General features: G+C 47.5%; 1 protein-coding gene across 3 annotated transcripts in view; it reads right to left on the reverse strand.

Annotated features, from left to right (window-relative positions):
- LOC121876220 (orphan steroid hormone receptor 2-like) overlaps positions 1 to 17173 on the reverse strand; it is a 56934-nt gene that overhangs the window by 30841 nt on the left and 8920 nt on the right. For 2 of the 3 annotated variants that reach the window (XM_042381208.1, XM_042381209.1), the window contains one exon: positions 9510 to 9794. In XM_042381208.1, coding sequence (XP_042237142.1) covers positions 9510 to 9582 — 73 coding nt within the window. In that variant the 5' untranslated portion in view covers positions 9583 to 9794. Of the gene's footprint in view, positions 1 to 9509; positions 9795 to 17173 lie in introns of those variants that run through there. The other variant, XM_042381210.1, reaches the window with a different exon arrangement.

Genomic DNA, 17173 nt, shown 5'->3' on the forward strand with positions numbered 1-17173 from the left:
CTCTGGCAGTGACAACCCTCACCCCCTTCTCCCCTCACCTCCCTCCCGTCCAGGGGGGAGGAATGGGGAAGGGTCAGGGCGGCAGCAGCGAGGCCAGTGGCCCTGACATTATTGACGTCCTACTTGACCTTGGTGACCTCTCCCTGGGCCACAGTTTTGGGAGAGCGAAAGCTGCCAGAAGGAACCCCACACTGTGTTAACTATTGGTCTATCCTGGTGACTGTTGATCAACCCTGGTGACTGCTGGTCTATCCTGGTGACTGTTGATCTATCCTGGTGACTGTTGATCTATCCTGGTGACTGCTGGTCTATCCTGGTGACCTGGTGACTGCTGATCAATCCTGGTGACTGCTGATCAATCCTGGCAGACTGTTGATCATCCTGGTGACTGATCTATCCTGGTGACTGTTATCTATCCTGGTGACTGTTGATCTATCCTGGTGACTGCTGATCTATCCTGATGACTGCTGATCAATCCTGGTGACCGTTGATCAATCCGTTGCTGTTGATCTATCCTGGTGACTGTTGATCCTATCCTGTGACTGTTGATCTATCCTGGTGACTGATCTATCCTGGTGAGATCTATCCGGTGACTGTTGATGCTGATCTATCCTGGTGACTGTTGATCTATCCTGATGACTGTTGATCAATCCTGTGACTGTTGATCAATCCTGGTGACTGTTGATCAATCCTGGTGACTGCTGATCATCCTGATGACTGTTGATCAATCCTGGTGACTGTTGATCTATCCGGTGACGTGATCAATCCGGTGACTGCTGATCAATCCCTGTTGATCAATCCTGGTGACTGATCTATCCTGGTGACTGTTGATCTATCCTGGTGACTGTTGATTCATCCTGGTGACTGCTGATCTATCCTGATCTGCTGGATCTATCCTGACTGCTGATCTATGACCTGATCCTGTCCTGACTGTTCATCCTGGTGACCGTTGATCCAATCCTGGTGACTGTTGATCTATCCTGGTGACTGTTGATCTATCCCTGATGACTGTTGTCTATCCTGGTGACTGCTGATCTATCCTGGTGACTGTTGGTATCCTGGTGACTGTTGATCAATCCTGGTGACTGTGATCTACCTGGTGACTTGATCTATCCTGGTGGCTGACTGTTGATCTATCCTGGTGACTGTGGATCTATCCCTGGTGACTGTTGACCCTATCCTGGTGACTGTTGATCTATCCTGGATGATCCTGGTGACTGCTGATCAATCCTGGTGACTGCTGATCTATCCTGGTGACTGTTGATCTATCCTGGTGACTGCTGTTGATCTATCCTGGTGACTGTTGATCTATCCTGGTGACTGTTGATCTATCCTGGTGACTATCTGGTGTTGATCAATCCTGGTGACTGTTGATCTATCCTGGTGACTGTTGATCTATCCTGGCGACTGTTGATCTATCCTGGCGACTGTTGATCAATCCTGGTGACTGTTGATCTATCCTGGTGACTGTTGATCAATCCTGGTGACTGTTGATCAATCCTGGTGACTGTTGATCAATCCTGGTGACTGTTGATCTATCCTGGCGACTGTTGATCTATCCTGGCGACTGTTGATCAATCCTGGTGATTGTTGATCTATCCTGGTGACTGTTGATCTATCCTGGTGACTGTGGCAGACACGTAAGGTAAAAGGATGGAGAGAGAGAGAGAGAGAGAGAGAGAGAGAGAGAGAGAGAGAGAGGTATTGTTTTCGGAAGACATAAGAGAAGTAATGGGAGAGAGAGCGAGAGTCTGGTGTGTGTGTGTGTGTGTTTGTGTGCATTGCGTTTACGTGTACACATGCACACGAATTCTTGCTATATTTATGTCTTGGGTGTTGCCGGTACACTGGTGTGGTAGTAATGGACAGGTGTGGCACATGTGGGTGTTACCGGTACACAGGTGTGGTAGTGATGGACAAGTGTGACCCACCTGCCTGGCCACTGCATGTGTGTTGAGTGAGGCGGCCACCAGGAGCTAACCTGACCTGACCTGATATAACCTAACCTAACCTGCCTACAGTGTTCAAATATTCAATGATGTCAAACACTATACAATTGAGTCCCAGTTCTAATAGGCCCCGGTGTAAAGAGGTCCCACTTTCTACCTATCCCTAGCTCTAATAAGCCCCAATGGTAAAAGGTCCCAATCCTACTGAACCCTAAGTGCAAATGGGTCCCAATCCTAACCCTATCCAACTTAATCTAACCCAACCCAACTAAACTTAACCTAACCCAACTTACCTTAACGTAATAATAATGCGATATATATATATATATATATATATATATATATATATATATATATATATATATATATATATATATATATATATATATATATATATATTGAACAACGCCAGTGTAAGAGATCAACAACGCCTGCGAGGAGTATTTTGGCGTGACACCCGACGAATGTTCGCCAGACTTCTGCTCGTAGTGGCGCTATCTTGGTGATAGTAGTGACTAGTAACGATGTTAATAAGCAAATAGACAAACTAAAGCCTAATAAGTCACCTGGTCCCGATGAGATATTTGCCAGAGTATTAAAGGAATGTAAGGAAGAGCTTAGTATGCCCTTAGCAAAGTTGTTTAACATGTCCTTAAAAACGGGTGTAGTACCAGAATCCTGGAGGATAGCAAATGTAATACCGATTTTCAAGAAGGGGGATACATCACTATCCTCTAACTACCGCCCAATCAGTCTAACATCAATAGTAGGTAAATTACTAGAATCAATTATTTCAAACTCTATTCGAAACCACCTGGAGAAGCACAAGTTGATCAATGATTCCCAACATGGCTTCACAAGCGGGCGTTCATGTCTAGCTAATCTATTAACATTCTTTTCATCAGTTTTCGAATCGGTGGACGAGAGGCACAATTATGATGTGGTATATCTCAACTTTAGCAAAGCCTTCGACAGAGTCCCCCACGAAAGACTAATTAGAAAGGTAGAAGCGCATGGCATCAAAGGTAATATCCTTAAATGGATTAGGGCGTGGTTACGGGACAGGAAACAGGGAGTGAGCATAAATGGCACTAAATCACATTGGAGCAACGTCACTAGTGGAGTTCCCCAAGGCTCAGTACTTGGACCATTATTATTTATTATATACATAAACGACATAGATATCGGCATAGACAGCAACATAAGTAAATTTGCTGATGACACTAAAATAGGACGTGTAATTAAATCTGACGAGGACTCTGCAAAACTACAGGAAGATCTAAAAAAAATTTTCGAATGGTCGGAAAAATGGCAGATGAAATTCAATGTGGACAAATGTAAAGTACTCAGTATAGGAGATGTAAACAGGGAAACCAGTTACCAGATGAACAACGATGCCATTGTGGAATCCGACTGCGAGAGAGATTTAGGAGTAATGATAAGTAGGAATCTTAAGCCAAGTAAACAATGTGTTTTTGCTCGTAACAAGGCTAATAAAGTACTTGGGTTCATACAAAGGAGTGTTAGTTACAAGACTAGCGAGGTCATCTTAAAATTATATCTAGCGCTTGTGAGACCTCACCTGGATTACGCAGTTCAGTTCTGGTCACCGTATTACAGAATGGATATAGAATCATTGGAAAGAATCCAGAGGAGAATGACAAGACTAATCCCGGGAATTAGGAACCTTGAATACAGAGACAGGTTAAAGCATCTTAATTTGCACTCCCTCGAGAGACGTAGAGTGAGGGGCGACATGATAGAGGTGTATAAATGGAAGTCAGGGTTAAACAAAGGGGACATTACAAAGGTACTCAAACTTTCCAACCAGGAGCGAACTCATAACAATGGTTTTAAATTAGAAAAATTTAGATTTCGGTGTGAAATAGGTAAACACTGGTTTGGAAACAGAGTAGTGGATGAAAGGAACAAGTTACCAAATATCATCATGAACTCGAATACGCTGGATAGCTTCAAACATAGGTTGGATGCTTATATGAGCAATAGGGGTTGGGTATAAACGGGACTGCCCAGTATGGGTCAATAGGCCCACTGCAGTTTCCTCCATTCTTATGTTCTTATGTTATGATACGAGCGGTAGATTACTTAGCTAGATAACAATATACAAATAAAGTAAACAAACAATAACAAATACATTATGTAAACAAACAACAAACAATAGATGATGTAAACAGAAACACTATGTCAACAAACAAGACAAGTGTTACATCCACCCACTCTACAAGCTGAGGGGATAACAAATACAGTATATGGACCCCTAAACTTTGAACAGATGTGACAAATACCCGACCGAGTGTCATCTTACAATAGTCACCCCTGTAGAAAACGGGGAACAGAAAGGCCAAGGGGAGGGGGAACTCTCTCAGTCTCTCCCCTCCCTCCCAAAACAAAAAATAATCCTGTATTAAATATCAAACAAGTGACCTCTGACCTTTCTTTGACCTTCTTGTTACAGGGGTCATGATATTATTTCCGTCCGGCTCGCTAGATGTTTGAAATCATTACATTCCTACCTAGAAACATGATATATATAATATATTTATAAATATGTATCACCTCTATGTACGCGTTGAGCCTGTGTGAACGTATATGTATAAGTGAATACATAGATAAATAAGAAACAAATAATATATAAGAAAGAGGAGGAGATGAACGTTGGTTATGTTGTGGTTGGGCTGGACAGGAAGGTGCCTAGAGAATGATAAAAACATCCGTAGTACATTATTATTTTGGTGCTCTCTCTCTCTCTCTCTCTCTCAGAACTACACTTAACCCCCCCCCCGTGACGTCACCAGTGTAAAGTCACCCAGGGAAGGTCAAGATACAAACGTTATCCATGGAAGGTCAAGATAAGGTTAGGATGACCCCCTTTAGCCCAGGTCATGGCACCATACACACACACACACACACACACACCTTCACTGCGACGGCACCCACGTAAGGTCAGGTCACCGCTAGGTCGGGTCATGACATACACCTTCGTCTCACCTTGGGCCATGGCACCTTGGCCACTTTCACCTGTCGTCTCTAAAACACTGGTTCTCCATATTCCTCCTAACGCCCCAACCTCTGGCCCGTGCTTTCGGTATATATCGCTAATTAGTTTTTTATTGACGATAAACAGACGCGGTAAGGCCTGGTTCAACTCATCTAAAAATAGCTTCATGGTAAATATTATGTATAACAATATATCGGTAAACATCACTATATATCGGAATGTGTACCTAAGTATCGGTAAATATCACTCTAAATCGTAACACACACCACTATATCGGTAATTATCGCTATATAACGGAAGGTATAGTTAAAAATCGGTAAATAGCGATATACAGGACTGTTTACTTCTATCACGACAAAGAATCTTTAATTATCGACGAACTGTTTCCTGTGTTGAATATTTTTGTCTTTCCTCCAGAGTTGTTGGCCAAAATGTCGACATAATTGAATTGAGAGTCTACTGTAAATAGACTCTTGTCATTAGTGCCTAGTTAGGGAGAAAAGTTCACGTACGGGTCTCACTCTCTCTCTCATATGAGTGTTCTCTACCGATGTGACGATGTGACCTCAAGAACCAGGTCAACTTGGGTCGTGTGTGTGTGTGTGTGTGTTTATACGTCAGTCTCATTAAACCTGACATATTCCACTTTCCTCTCTTCAATTAACTCTCTATCTCATCCATTCTCTTCCCTATCTTATCTCTCTTCTTCCCTCTTATCTCTACTCCTCCCTCTCCACTCTATCCATTCTCCACCCCCCCCACCTCACCCCTCGACCACCCTCCCCCTCCTCAACTCACACCCCCACCCCACCCTCCTATTATTCATGACGTCACACATGTAAACAAAAGCCAAGGAGGCGTGACCCCGGGTGACCTCTTCTCTCACACACACTCACAAGTCCAATATATGACCCCTTCCCCCTCCCGCCCTACCCCTACCTCTTCCCTTCCCCCCTCACACCTCCTTCACTTTGTCTTCCTCTTTTTCAAATTCTTTCTTAACTTAATATTATTCTCTAAGACACACAACCTAACCTAACCTAACCTAACACACAAACTCAAACACTTTTCCTAACATTCACAATCACCTTTTGCTTATTAAACCCTTCTATGAATTTATTTTTCTTTATTCACATACAAGAGTTCCTTATCTTCACTATATTCTGTCTTTATTAGTGTTACGAGTTTATTCTTTTTAAATAAATAAATAAATAAATATTCCTCAGCAAATGTATCACAGCCCCAAGGCCTTACACAATCCTGGGAGAATTTCGTAAACTCGTCAAAACAAAAGAGAAAAACAAATAAACACAGACGCCTCGGGGCACATCAGATACGGACGGACACACGGACAATGGGAGGGTATGGGAGACAATGGGAGGGGGTATGGCAGGCAAAGTGAGTCTTATGTTGGCGTATGGGAGGCTATGGGGGGGTATATGGGAGGCTATGGAGGTGCATGGGAGGTGTATAGTGGCTATGGGAGGTTATTGGAGGGTATGGTAGGTGAATGGGAGGCTATGGAGGAGTATGGGAGACTACGAGAGGCTATGGAAGTCTATGGGAGGCTATGAAGATGTATTGGAGGCTATGGGAGATTATGGGAGGCTATGGAGGCGTATGGGAGACTATGGGAGGTGAATGGGAGGCTATGGGAGGTTCCACAGGACGAGTCCACACCACCTCGGCCCGCACCACCTATGTAAATAAACACTTGATCATTACTGTCGTGTGTGTGTGTGTGTGTGTGTGTGTGTGTGTGTGTGTGTTCACCTTCCTTCCCTCTCTCTCACTTCTTCTCCTCACCTCTCTACTACTACTATTTAATCTCTCACCATTCATTCTCCCTTCTCCTATTAACTGCCCTCTCATTTCTACACCCTCATCCCTCTCTTTATCTCCCATTCACCTCTCCTCCTTCTTATTAATCCCTCTCCTTTCTCTTCTCCCCTCTGTGGTACTTATCCTCTCATCCTCCCCTCTCTAATGCTTGCTCTCTTACCTTTCCCCTCTTTCTTCATTTTCTCTTCCTTCTCTTGCATCTTCCTCTCCACTCTTTTCCCCTCTTCTGCATCTTCTCTCTCTCTCCTCCCCCTTCCTTCTCTCCCCTTTTCTGTGTCTTCCTTCCCTACCCTCTTTCCCTCCTCTTTCCTTCGCTCCTCTCTTCACTCCCTCACCCTTCTCCCCTCCCCTCTACTGCCCCTCTCCTCACCTCCTACCCCCCCTTAAACAAATTACACTTCAGCCAGAAATTAAAACTTTCACGAGAGGTGTTGGGGGTTTACGCCCTTCTTCCACCACAACTTTTGCACCAAGATGACACAGGCGAGTTCAAATATTAATTAACCTGTATTCTGGAGGGGCCGGTGTGTGTGATATGCCCAGTGGTAGTAACTATGGGAGGAACAGTAGTGGTAGTAGAGATGGTTGTTATCGGTGGTGGAGTAAGACCAGCTACCAGTGTTGGACCTGTGGTGGTGGTGGTAGCGGTGTTACCAATTGAGGTGGTGGTGGGGCAGTGTGACCTTCCAGGGGTGGCAGCGGTGACCCTGGGCGGCTGGCCGGTCACCTTCAGCGGGCCAGGTTTTTGTCCCCACCTGGCCTGGCCTCTCACTCCACCCATACTCCCTCCTTACTGTCTCACCCCCCCCACACTGTCCTCTCCCCCCACATATCCCTGCCCTCCTCCCCACACACCTCTGCACCCACAACACTATCCTCCCTAAACACATCCTTATCTCCCCACACCCCCCCCCCCGCCTAACCGCTGCTGCTACCCGTAACCTTAATGAATCACAAATGGTTCCTGGCAGCTCAGGTACCCCGATCAGGTGAGGCAATGCTCGTACACACCGAAGTTCTTTAACGAAGACGACGTTGACATGAAACAACACATCACAGGCGCCCTTAGACTCCGGCAACAGCTCCGTTAATCACCGCGCTGTTGTTTCTCAAGTTAAGACCAGACTATGATATTTGTTTTCCGAACGTGTGTAAAGTAACTCTCAAGATGTACTGTACTTGAGAGGTTTGGTGACACCATTACCGAGTGGGTCTCTTGCTCCTCCAGGTAAGGCGGTGTGTACACACAAGGTCTCCCGGGCACACTGATGTCGCTCCTGAAGCAGTGAGTCAGGAGTTGAGGGTCCCTGCTCAGTAGCCCACCTGAGACCTGCCGTCCTTCTATCCCTGCAGCCAGCGAGGAACAAAATATCAAGTGTGGGATTCCTGACCTCCGCGTCTCCATGCAGGTCCGCGGTCCACCTCCATGGTCCACCGCGTAGCCACCATGTCCCCAGGTACACCTACATAGTCCAGGTTCAGGTCCCCCACAGCACCTAAACCCATCACACATCAGGCCCACCTACTCCAGCACGATCAAAAACAACCCCTTAATTTTGAGGGTCAAGTTCCCCCCCCCCCTCATTCCAGGGCCCAGGCACTCCCTCCCCCCCTGACCAGTGTGGGGGAGCAGGTCGGGCAGGTGGCGGGGTAGACAGGTAGGACCTGGGGCGGGTCACTACTCGGGAGTCTGGTCATGTCCAGTCAGGTGGGTCAGTGGTCTGGCCCGACCCAGCCCCGGGGACTAACTGACCCGCCGCGCCTCCTACTGCCTCCTTCTTCCTCAACACTACCTCCTCCTTTTTCTTTAACACTGCCTTCTTCTTTATCCTCCTTCCTCACTTCTACCTCCTCTTCTTCCTCTTCCTTATACCTTCGTGCTCCTCTTCCTGCCTCTTGTAACCTTTTCCTCATCACATCCTTGCTCTTCCTCTTCCTTCACTTCCTCGTTCCTCAGTTCCCCCCCTTGTGCTGCCTCCTCTTCCTCAATACCTCCCTCGTTCCTGCTCCTCTTCCACAACAGGAGTGAAGAGTTCGAAGCAAGCAGGGCGTCCGAGACACTATCCCACGTCTTCGTATCTCAGGAAGAGGAACACTGACGTGGTCCACTCACAGTCCTACAAGGGGACAAACAGGGGCAGGGCACACACACGGGCAGGACCGTGACAGGGGCAAGGCACACACACGAGCGGGGCCGTGACAGAGGCAAGGTACATACACGGGCAGGACCGTGACAGGGGCAGGGCACACACACGGGCAGGACCGTGACAGAGGCAGAACACACACACAGGCAGGGCCGTGACAGAGGCAAGGTACATACACGGCAGGACCGTGACAGGGGCAGGGCACACACACGAGCAGGGCCGTGACAGGGCAAGAGTACATACACGGGCAGGGCACACACACGGGCAGGACCGTGACAGGGACAGAGCACACACACGGGCGAGGCCGTGACAGAGGCAAGGCACACACACGGGCAGGACCGTGACAGAGGCAAGGCACACACACGGGCAGGACCGTGACAGGGGCAGGGCACACACACGGGCAGGACCGTGACAGGAGCAAGGCACACACACGGGCAGGACCGTGACAGGGGCAAGGCACACACACGGACAGGACCGTGACAGAGGCAAGGCACACACACGGACAGGACCGTGACAGGAGCAGGGCACACACACAGAAGCCTACCCAATACTCACTTCCTTTACTATCGTCTCCTGGGGAAGGCGGCGGGCTCTCCTTCAGGGGGTGATGGGGGCTTTCCATCGTCATCTGGCGAGGACTTGAGGCGGGCCGGGACCCACTGTGACACTCTGGGGTCAAGGGTCAACTCCACCTTGACCTCCCTAGCAACTTACACACCTTAGTGGCGTCCGTCCCGAGTGGTGATGATGGTGGTGGAGAGGGAGGGTGGTGCAGGGTCGTCCAGGGAGGTGATGACTAGTTGAGGCTCGTCGAGGTTTGAGGCTAGGGCGCCATCACACCTGTAGGGGGGGGAGAGAGGAACACTTAATGAAGGCGGCATCATACAGGTAGGAACACACGTTATAGAATAATGGTACGAGTAAACTTGATCGTAGTTTGGAAAAATAAGTGACGTCCTCCAGGTAACTACTTTATGAGGTACACACATGCGTAAACAGACATACATACATACACATAGATTAAGCAGACACGTATAAACAAATAACAAAAACAATAACTCAAGCATCTATTATAACAACAAGACGTAGTGAAGATTACGTACGAAGGTTTACTGTGACCAGGTGAAAAAAAAATTGTATCATTCACTGAAGAAATAAATCCAAACGTTACGGCCATCAAACAGATATAGAAGAGGTGTGACTAGAGGGACACACACACACACACACACACACACACACACACACACACACACACACACACGGGATTTACGGTCATTTTTTTACTATAACTCGTTTTTTTTAGTCATTTTCTTGTTGTCGTAGCCTCTCCCTTGTCGCCTCCACCTCCTGCCAACCATTGCATTCTCTTATTTTTCCTCCCTGACGATGCTGACGGAGGCGATGGTGGTGGTGAAGGGGAACTATTACGGCCCAGTGTGTGTGTGTGTGTGTGTGGTCGCCGGTCCGTGATCACAGACACCTTCACAACACACAGTATATAATATGTCTGCAAGGATGAGGTAATGTTCTCCTGTCTCAACACACACACACACACACACACACACACACACACTCCGCCCTCTACCAAGTGTGCATGGTCCCCACGCCCCTCAACACCTGTTATATTACAATCTCTCTCCTACAGGTGTACACAGATCTCCCTTATTGGTATATGTGTTCCTCACGCACCTGTACAGTACACTCTCTCCAGGTGGGTATCTGATCAAGTGTACACCTTCACTTTTACGTGTACTGTACATCCCCCAAGTACACCTCCACGTACACCTCACAAACATTACTAAGGACAGTTCTCACCACCACCACCACTACTATCGCTACTACAACTACCACCATCACTGCTACGACGTCAATCACCAATTATGTCTGTGGCCCAGGACAGTGAATTACCCCAGGGAAGAGAGGAGAGGGACATGGAAACATAGTATTCAGCTCGTGTGCCCCCGACGACTGACCTGTGTGTGCGTGTGTGTGTGTGTGAAGTACAGGTGTCTTTCCGCTGTCACAGGTGTGTACCGTGGATGGTGGAACAGGTATGACGTACAGTACAGGTAACAGTTGTGGACAGGTAACAGGTGTGCAGATAGGCTCTTTATGTTGGCGTGCTGATAATGGCGTCAAAGTATCGAGTGTGAGATAAAACCTGACGATTTTTCTTAGGGTAGACATAATGGGGGAGGAGGGGGAGGGGAGGGAAGGAGGGAGAGGGGAGGAGAGGAAGGGAGGGAGTGGGGGGGGGGACGGATGTAGACAAGGCGATGTTGGTTGCTTCTCGTTTCCGCTGACGACTTCCGGCTAATGATGAAGTGAGGGGGGAAGGAGGGGGGAGTGAGGGGGAGGAGTTGTCCAGGCGGTGGTGGGGTGATCGTGTGGTGAGGGGGGAAGAGACGGGTAAGTACCACACTATCGTCACCACCACTACGACCTAACCCGATCCAACCTAACCTCTTCCCCAGGTAATAATAAGGTGTTTAATCATCAGGTGAAATAAGCTAAGGGAGGTTAGGTGATCAGATAAGCCCCTATAACCTACACCCCGCGTCATCTTGGTATCATAAACTGCGGTAGATTAGTAGGTCAGTGTGGGCGGCTGGGTGTTCACTGGTTCATGTTATCACCGTCGCCTTCAAGACACAGTCAAACCATTCAAAACTATTCATAACTTTTTGGTGACCTTAAAGTTGAGTTGTAATTTTATCGTTTGTATTTTTTGTTCAGGTTTCGGTAGTTTGTATATTTTTAAAGAGTTTTCAGGTCAGCTTCTTGTAGATTTATATACTTTCTAGTCCACCCTCCTTCCCCCCGCCGGCCAGATAAGGGTCGTGGTGGCGGCGGCGTCTTTGATGTGTGTTTAATCAGGGCAGCTGTGAGCGCGACACGTCCAGCCAGGGTGGACGAGTGACCCTAGTGTCGATGAGTCGTTCGAGGTCAAGACTGATGGCCCTCTAATGCAGGAAGGTCATGTCAGTGCCACAATCTCCTGATAACGGTATCGACGCCGCCTCTGTTGATCCTCCTGACAACGGTATCAACACCACCGCTGTATTCCGTTATTCCACTCGAACAAATGCCAAAGGAACCCGCCAAGTATTGTCCTCCTGTTCCGACCTGGTTCCAAAGGGGTCAACGCCATCACCCTGCTTGACCTAATCTCAAAAGGCACCGCCACTTACCGCTGGATCTAGTATCAAAGAGACCGCTGCCACATGACCTGAGTTGACAAATTGCTTCAGGTCACATGTTACAGCGGCTGTGTATTTTCCCGGGGTGATGCAGGGGAGGTCACTGCAGCCAATCACAGCTCCGGTATATCTCTGGCCCCGCCTCCTTACTGATGGGAGATGACATCATATTGTACAGGGCTGTGATTGGATGAATAAACGTCTATCCAGTGACATCATAAGCCTAAGAGAGTGTGATTGGCTTGAAAGGCCTCACTGCACTGACGTCATAAATTCAGAACGTGTGATTGGCTACAAAGGCTTCCCTCTACCTTACACGAAGACACTTGGGAACTATGAGATGCAAGTAGGTGTTGTTATGACGTAAAGAAGTACATAGAGATTATTAATGAAGGTGTGAAGGACGCGGTGAGTGTTATGAGTCACTGTCGAGAACTTCCCCGTCACTCTCTACACCCGTCTCTTCCCTACTGTCTACATCACCTGTCTTTGAGGACGTATGTGACCCTCGGTGCATTAGTGTGAGGAGTAAAGGTTTTATACACACTGGCCTGCACACTAGTACTCCACAGGTCATTAACAGCGACTACTATCCCCTCACCCTTCCCCCTCCCCTGTACCCCCCACTCTTCTTCCTCGGCACCCCTATCCCTCTTCCCTCCCACCCCGCCTCCTCTCCATCCCCCACCCCCCCCCTCCTCTACACACCCACCCTACCCTCCCAATCCCGTGACAGGTGACCACAAAACATCCCCCTCCACCCCCAGAGGTGCTGCTAACTGTGCACAAATGCGTTGCTATGGATAACATTAGCTCAAGTGTCTGTCCTCTCCCAGTAATGCCGGCACTGCCCACCACGCCACGTTACTGGTTACTGTCCAACATCAACACAGCATTTGCTGGTTATCCGCCTGCAGCATAACACAGCGTTGGTTACTGTAACATAACACGACGTTACTGGTTACTGTCTGCTATCAACACGACGTTGCTTGTTGCTGTATCGTTATGGTTTAGCATGGCAACATATTTGCTTTTTATGTATCGCATTGACTGTTTGCATCCTGTGCGTCCTGATTCAACTGCTCCTGGGAGGCTAAATGTAAGACCTCTAAGAATCCTGCCAGTGTTGAGCTGTAAACATCCTGTAGGACTCCTTCACCACGGCCACCACCTCTATCCCACGGTCTCCTCCTCACGGTCACCCTTATAAGGTTCTACCACTACCCGGAACTAATGATGGAAGTACAACATGTTTTAGGACAGACCACAGTGTGAGTGCCTGTGGTGAGGAACGGTGGCACTGTTGCAACCACCTCCCAGCAGGGGGTTGGGAAGAGGGCCAGAGGTGGGCAGGAGGGCAGGTGGACAGGGTGGGCAGCGGGTGGGAGCAGGAGGGGCGAGGTGGGCAGCGGGTGGGAGCAGGAGGGGGGTGGGGAGGTGAAGGCTCTTGGGGACACATCAGCCGTGAAACAAAAGAACCAAAATAATTATGATTATTTTTTTAAGTAGTGAAGATAAATAAATACAAGAGACAACAACACACACATAAACAGTTATTATTATTATTATTATTATTATATGAAACAAAACAATCACGGTTATATTATTTTTATTGGTAATGGCTGAGGAACCGTGCGGTGATAGGTGGCAGGATATATTTGATCCAGTTTCGTCAGTTATAACAATTCCATCATGTCCGACACACATTAAGCCAACTCACTTTGTAAATACACAGTATGCCCGCGACGTGTGTGTGTCACTTACTCACTGTAGACCATAAGCCCACCTTCAGTGTCCTCCTCCCGCGGTTATGGGACCCTCCAGGCGGTGCACCCCCCCCTCTTGTGGTTAGGGCAGCAGCAGGATCGGTTTAGTGCCACCCCCTGGCCGACCGTACCATGCCAAACCTGCCACGCCCTGCGGTTGTGGCACCCGTCGGTACCAAACGTCACCGCAGCCACCGACAAACACCACCATAAATAGTAGCAACAGTGGTCGTCCGGGTCATCGATTATAGTGTTTTTCTGGTCTGGTGGTCTGTGGTGCGTGCAGGTGTGTGTGTGTGTGTGTGTGTGTGTGGTGTGTGTGTGTGTGTGTGTGTGTGTGTGTGTCGTGCAGGTGTGTGTGTGTGTGTGTGTGTGTGTGTGTGTGTGTGTGTGTGTGTGTGTGCGTGAAGGTGTGTGTGTGTGTGTGTGTGTGTGTGTGCGTGAAGGTGTGTGTGTGTGTGTGTGTGTGGTGGGTGTGTGTTTGTGTGTGTGTGTGTGCGTGTGTGAGGTGTGTGTGTGTGTGTGTGTGCGTGGGTGTGTGTGTGTGTGTGTGTGTGTGTGTGTGCGGTGAGGTGTGTGTGTGTGTGTGTGTGTGTGTGTGCGTGAGGTGTGTGTGTGTGTGTGTGTGTGTGCGTGGGTTTGTGTGGTGTGTGTGTGTGTGTGGTGTGTGTGTGTGTGTGTGTGTGTGTGTGTGTGTGCGCGTGAGGTGTGTGTTTGTGTGTGTGTGTGTGTGTGTGTGTGTGTGGGTGTGTGTGTGTGTGTGTGTGTGTGTGTGTGTGTGTGTGTGTGTGTGTGTGTGTGTGTGTGTGCGTGAAGGTGTGTGTGTGTGTGTGTGTGTGTGTGTGTGTGGTGTGTGTGTGTGTGTGTGTGTGTGTGTGTGTGCGTGAAGTGTGTGTGTGTGTGTGTGTGCGTGAAGGTGTGTGTTTGGGTGTAAGTTTTCATTTCCCTTATCACGTTTCTATCATGTAACACCAGCCACCTCGTGCGTCTAACCTCCTCAACATAAACAACAACAAACCACAACGTAAAATGATCGATATAAAAGTTCCACGTGGCGGTATTTACACGGGTTTTGGCGCACATCCGCTCATCTGACTGACCAAATAAATGTTTTAGTGTTCTGAGGAAAGATTCTGGTTTTCCTCATATATTTATCAACAAATATTTTTTACTTTTAAGTGCAAACAAAACATGTTGTTTAAGTTGTATAATAAAGCAAAGACGTGTTGGTAGTTTCCACGGAGTGCTGAAATAAAACACGTCAAGTTTGTACAGGCTCTGGACGTAAACACACACACACACACACATATATATATATATATATATATATATATATATATATATATATATATATATATATATATATATATATATATATATAGTTTACAGGGGGAGCAGACTTAATGACACACACACACATACTGTGAAATAGATGAGTGTGTTCAACAGCCGACAAGACTTAACTTGTTGAAACATTAATCGTGATCGACGTTCACACTCTCACACCCTCACTCTGTGTGTGTGTGTGTGTGTGTGGGATTATACCCACACGGCAATATACTGGACTAACATTCTCAAAGATTCGGACCAAATTCCAAATGGAGACATGAGAACACCTTTATCCACCAGGTATGACACAAACCTCTCCTTGTGACTCCTGAACCCTGATTATTGAGGTGGGGGGGTGGTTACCACGTTCTAGTCTTCGTAACGGCAGTGTAAAGTGGGAGGGTGGAGGGCAGTGAAGGAGGGTAACGAGGTAGTGGTAGTTAGGGAGGAACAGGAAGCAGTAACACACCACCTACTCGTGACCAAGAGCCCATAGCCTGAGCCCTATATAAGTCTGTCTTGAGGGTCGGAAGCCATTTATAACACCAAAAACCACAACAACCCTGGAGACTCACGCTACACCTAACCCTTCTCATACCTGGTGTAGAGTCTCCAACCACCTCAACCAACCGGGGGGAGGCTGGCCTATAGGTGTAAGCTCGGGGTGTAGAGTGGCCTGACAGGGGTGGTGGGTGGGTGGGCGGGCTCTGAACGTGAGTCGTGGCTCTGTTGAGGTGCGCCTGATGGAGAAGTTGCAAAGGTGTAAGGGATAGGGAGGTGGGTGGGGGGTTAGAGGTGTCAACGATAGGCTGGTGGTAGTGTTGTTCCAGCAGTGTGAGTGATGATTGTGTTTCAAGAGGGCACCACCAACCTTTCCACAACAGAGAGTTATAAAGGCGTCCACAAGACTAAGTGTAACAGTCGTAGAGAAAATGAGTGTTGTAGAAGCGGTCCATCGGGCGAGCACTGTACAGGAGGAATGTAGGGCTAGGATGGTTACGACCTGACCTGACCTGGCCTAACCTATCCCTAAACTAGCCTAGCCTATTCTAACCTAACCTAACCTATCCCTAACCTAGTCTAGTCTAGCCTATTCTAACCTAACCTATCCTTATCCTAGCCTAAACTAACCTATTCTAACCTCACCTATCCCTAACCTAACCTAACCTAACCTAGTTTAACCTAACTTATCATCACAGACGGACTCTTGAAGATAAGTGCGTGGCTTCCGGTGTATTTAATAATAATAATAATAATAATAATAATTAACGGTTTATTGAAAGAGATATGGCAGCCAGAAGGCTGAAAATATACAGTTACATAATTGAGGAATGGTTCTCTTGATTTACAAATGAAGTACAAGTAACATAAGTGATACAAATATGATATATAATAATTAGGTGTGTGTGTGTGTGTGTGTGTGTGTGTGTGTGTGTGTGTGACTGTGCCAAGTTAAAAGGGCCTCTAATCTTAACTGTAGGACTACTCTTACCATTAAGACTGAAACCCATTAGGACCAGGATATACCCATTAGGTACATGATATACCCATTAGGACCAGAATATACCCACTGGGACCAGGATATACCCATTAGGACCAGGATATTCCCATTAGACTGGGATATACCCATTAGGAACATGATATACCCATTAGGAACATGATATACCCATTAGGACCAGGATATACCCATTAGACCAGGATATACCTATTAGACCATGATATACCCATTAGACCATGATATACCCATTGAGGATGATGTACCCATTAGAACCATGATATACCCATTAGGCCTGGATATACTCATTAGGGACCGGATATACCCATTAGACCATGATATACCCATTAGGAACATGATGTACCCATTAGAACCATGATATACCCATTAGACCATGATATACCCATTAGACCAGGATATACTATTAGA

This window comes from Homarus americanus, unplaced genomic scaffold, assembly GCF_018991925.1.
Source record: "Homarus americanus isolate GMGI-L3 unplaced genomic scaffold, GMGI_Hamer_2.0 scaffold34921, whole genome shotgun sequence".
Lineage (NCBI taxonomy): Eukaryota > Metazoa > Arthropoda > Malacostraca > Decapoda > Nephropidae > Homarus > Homarus americanus.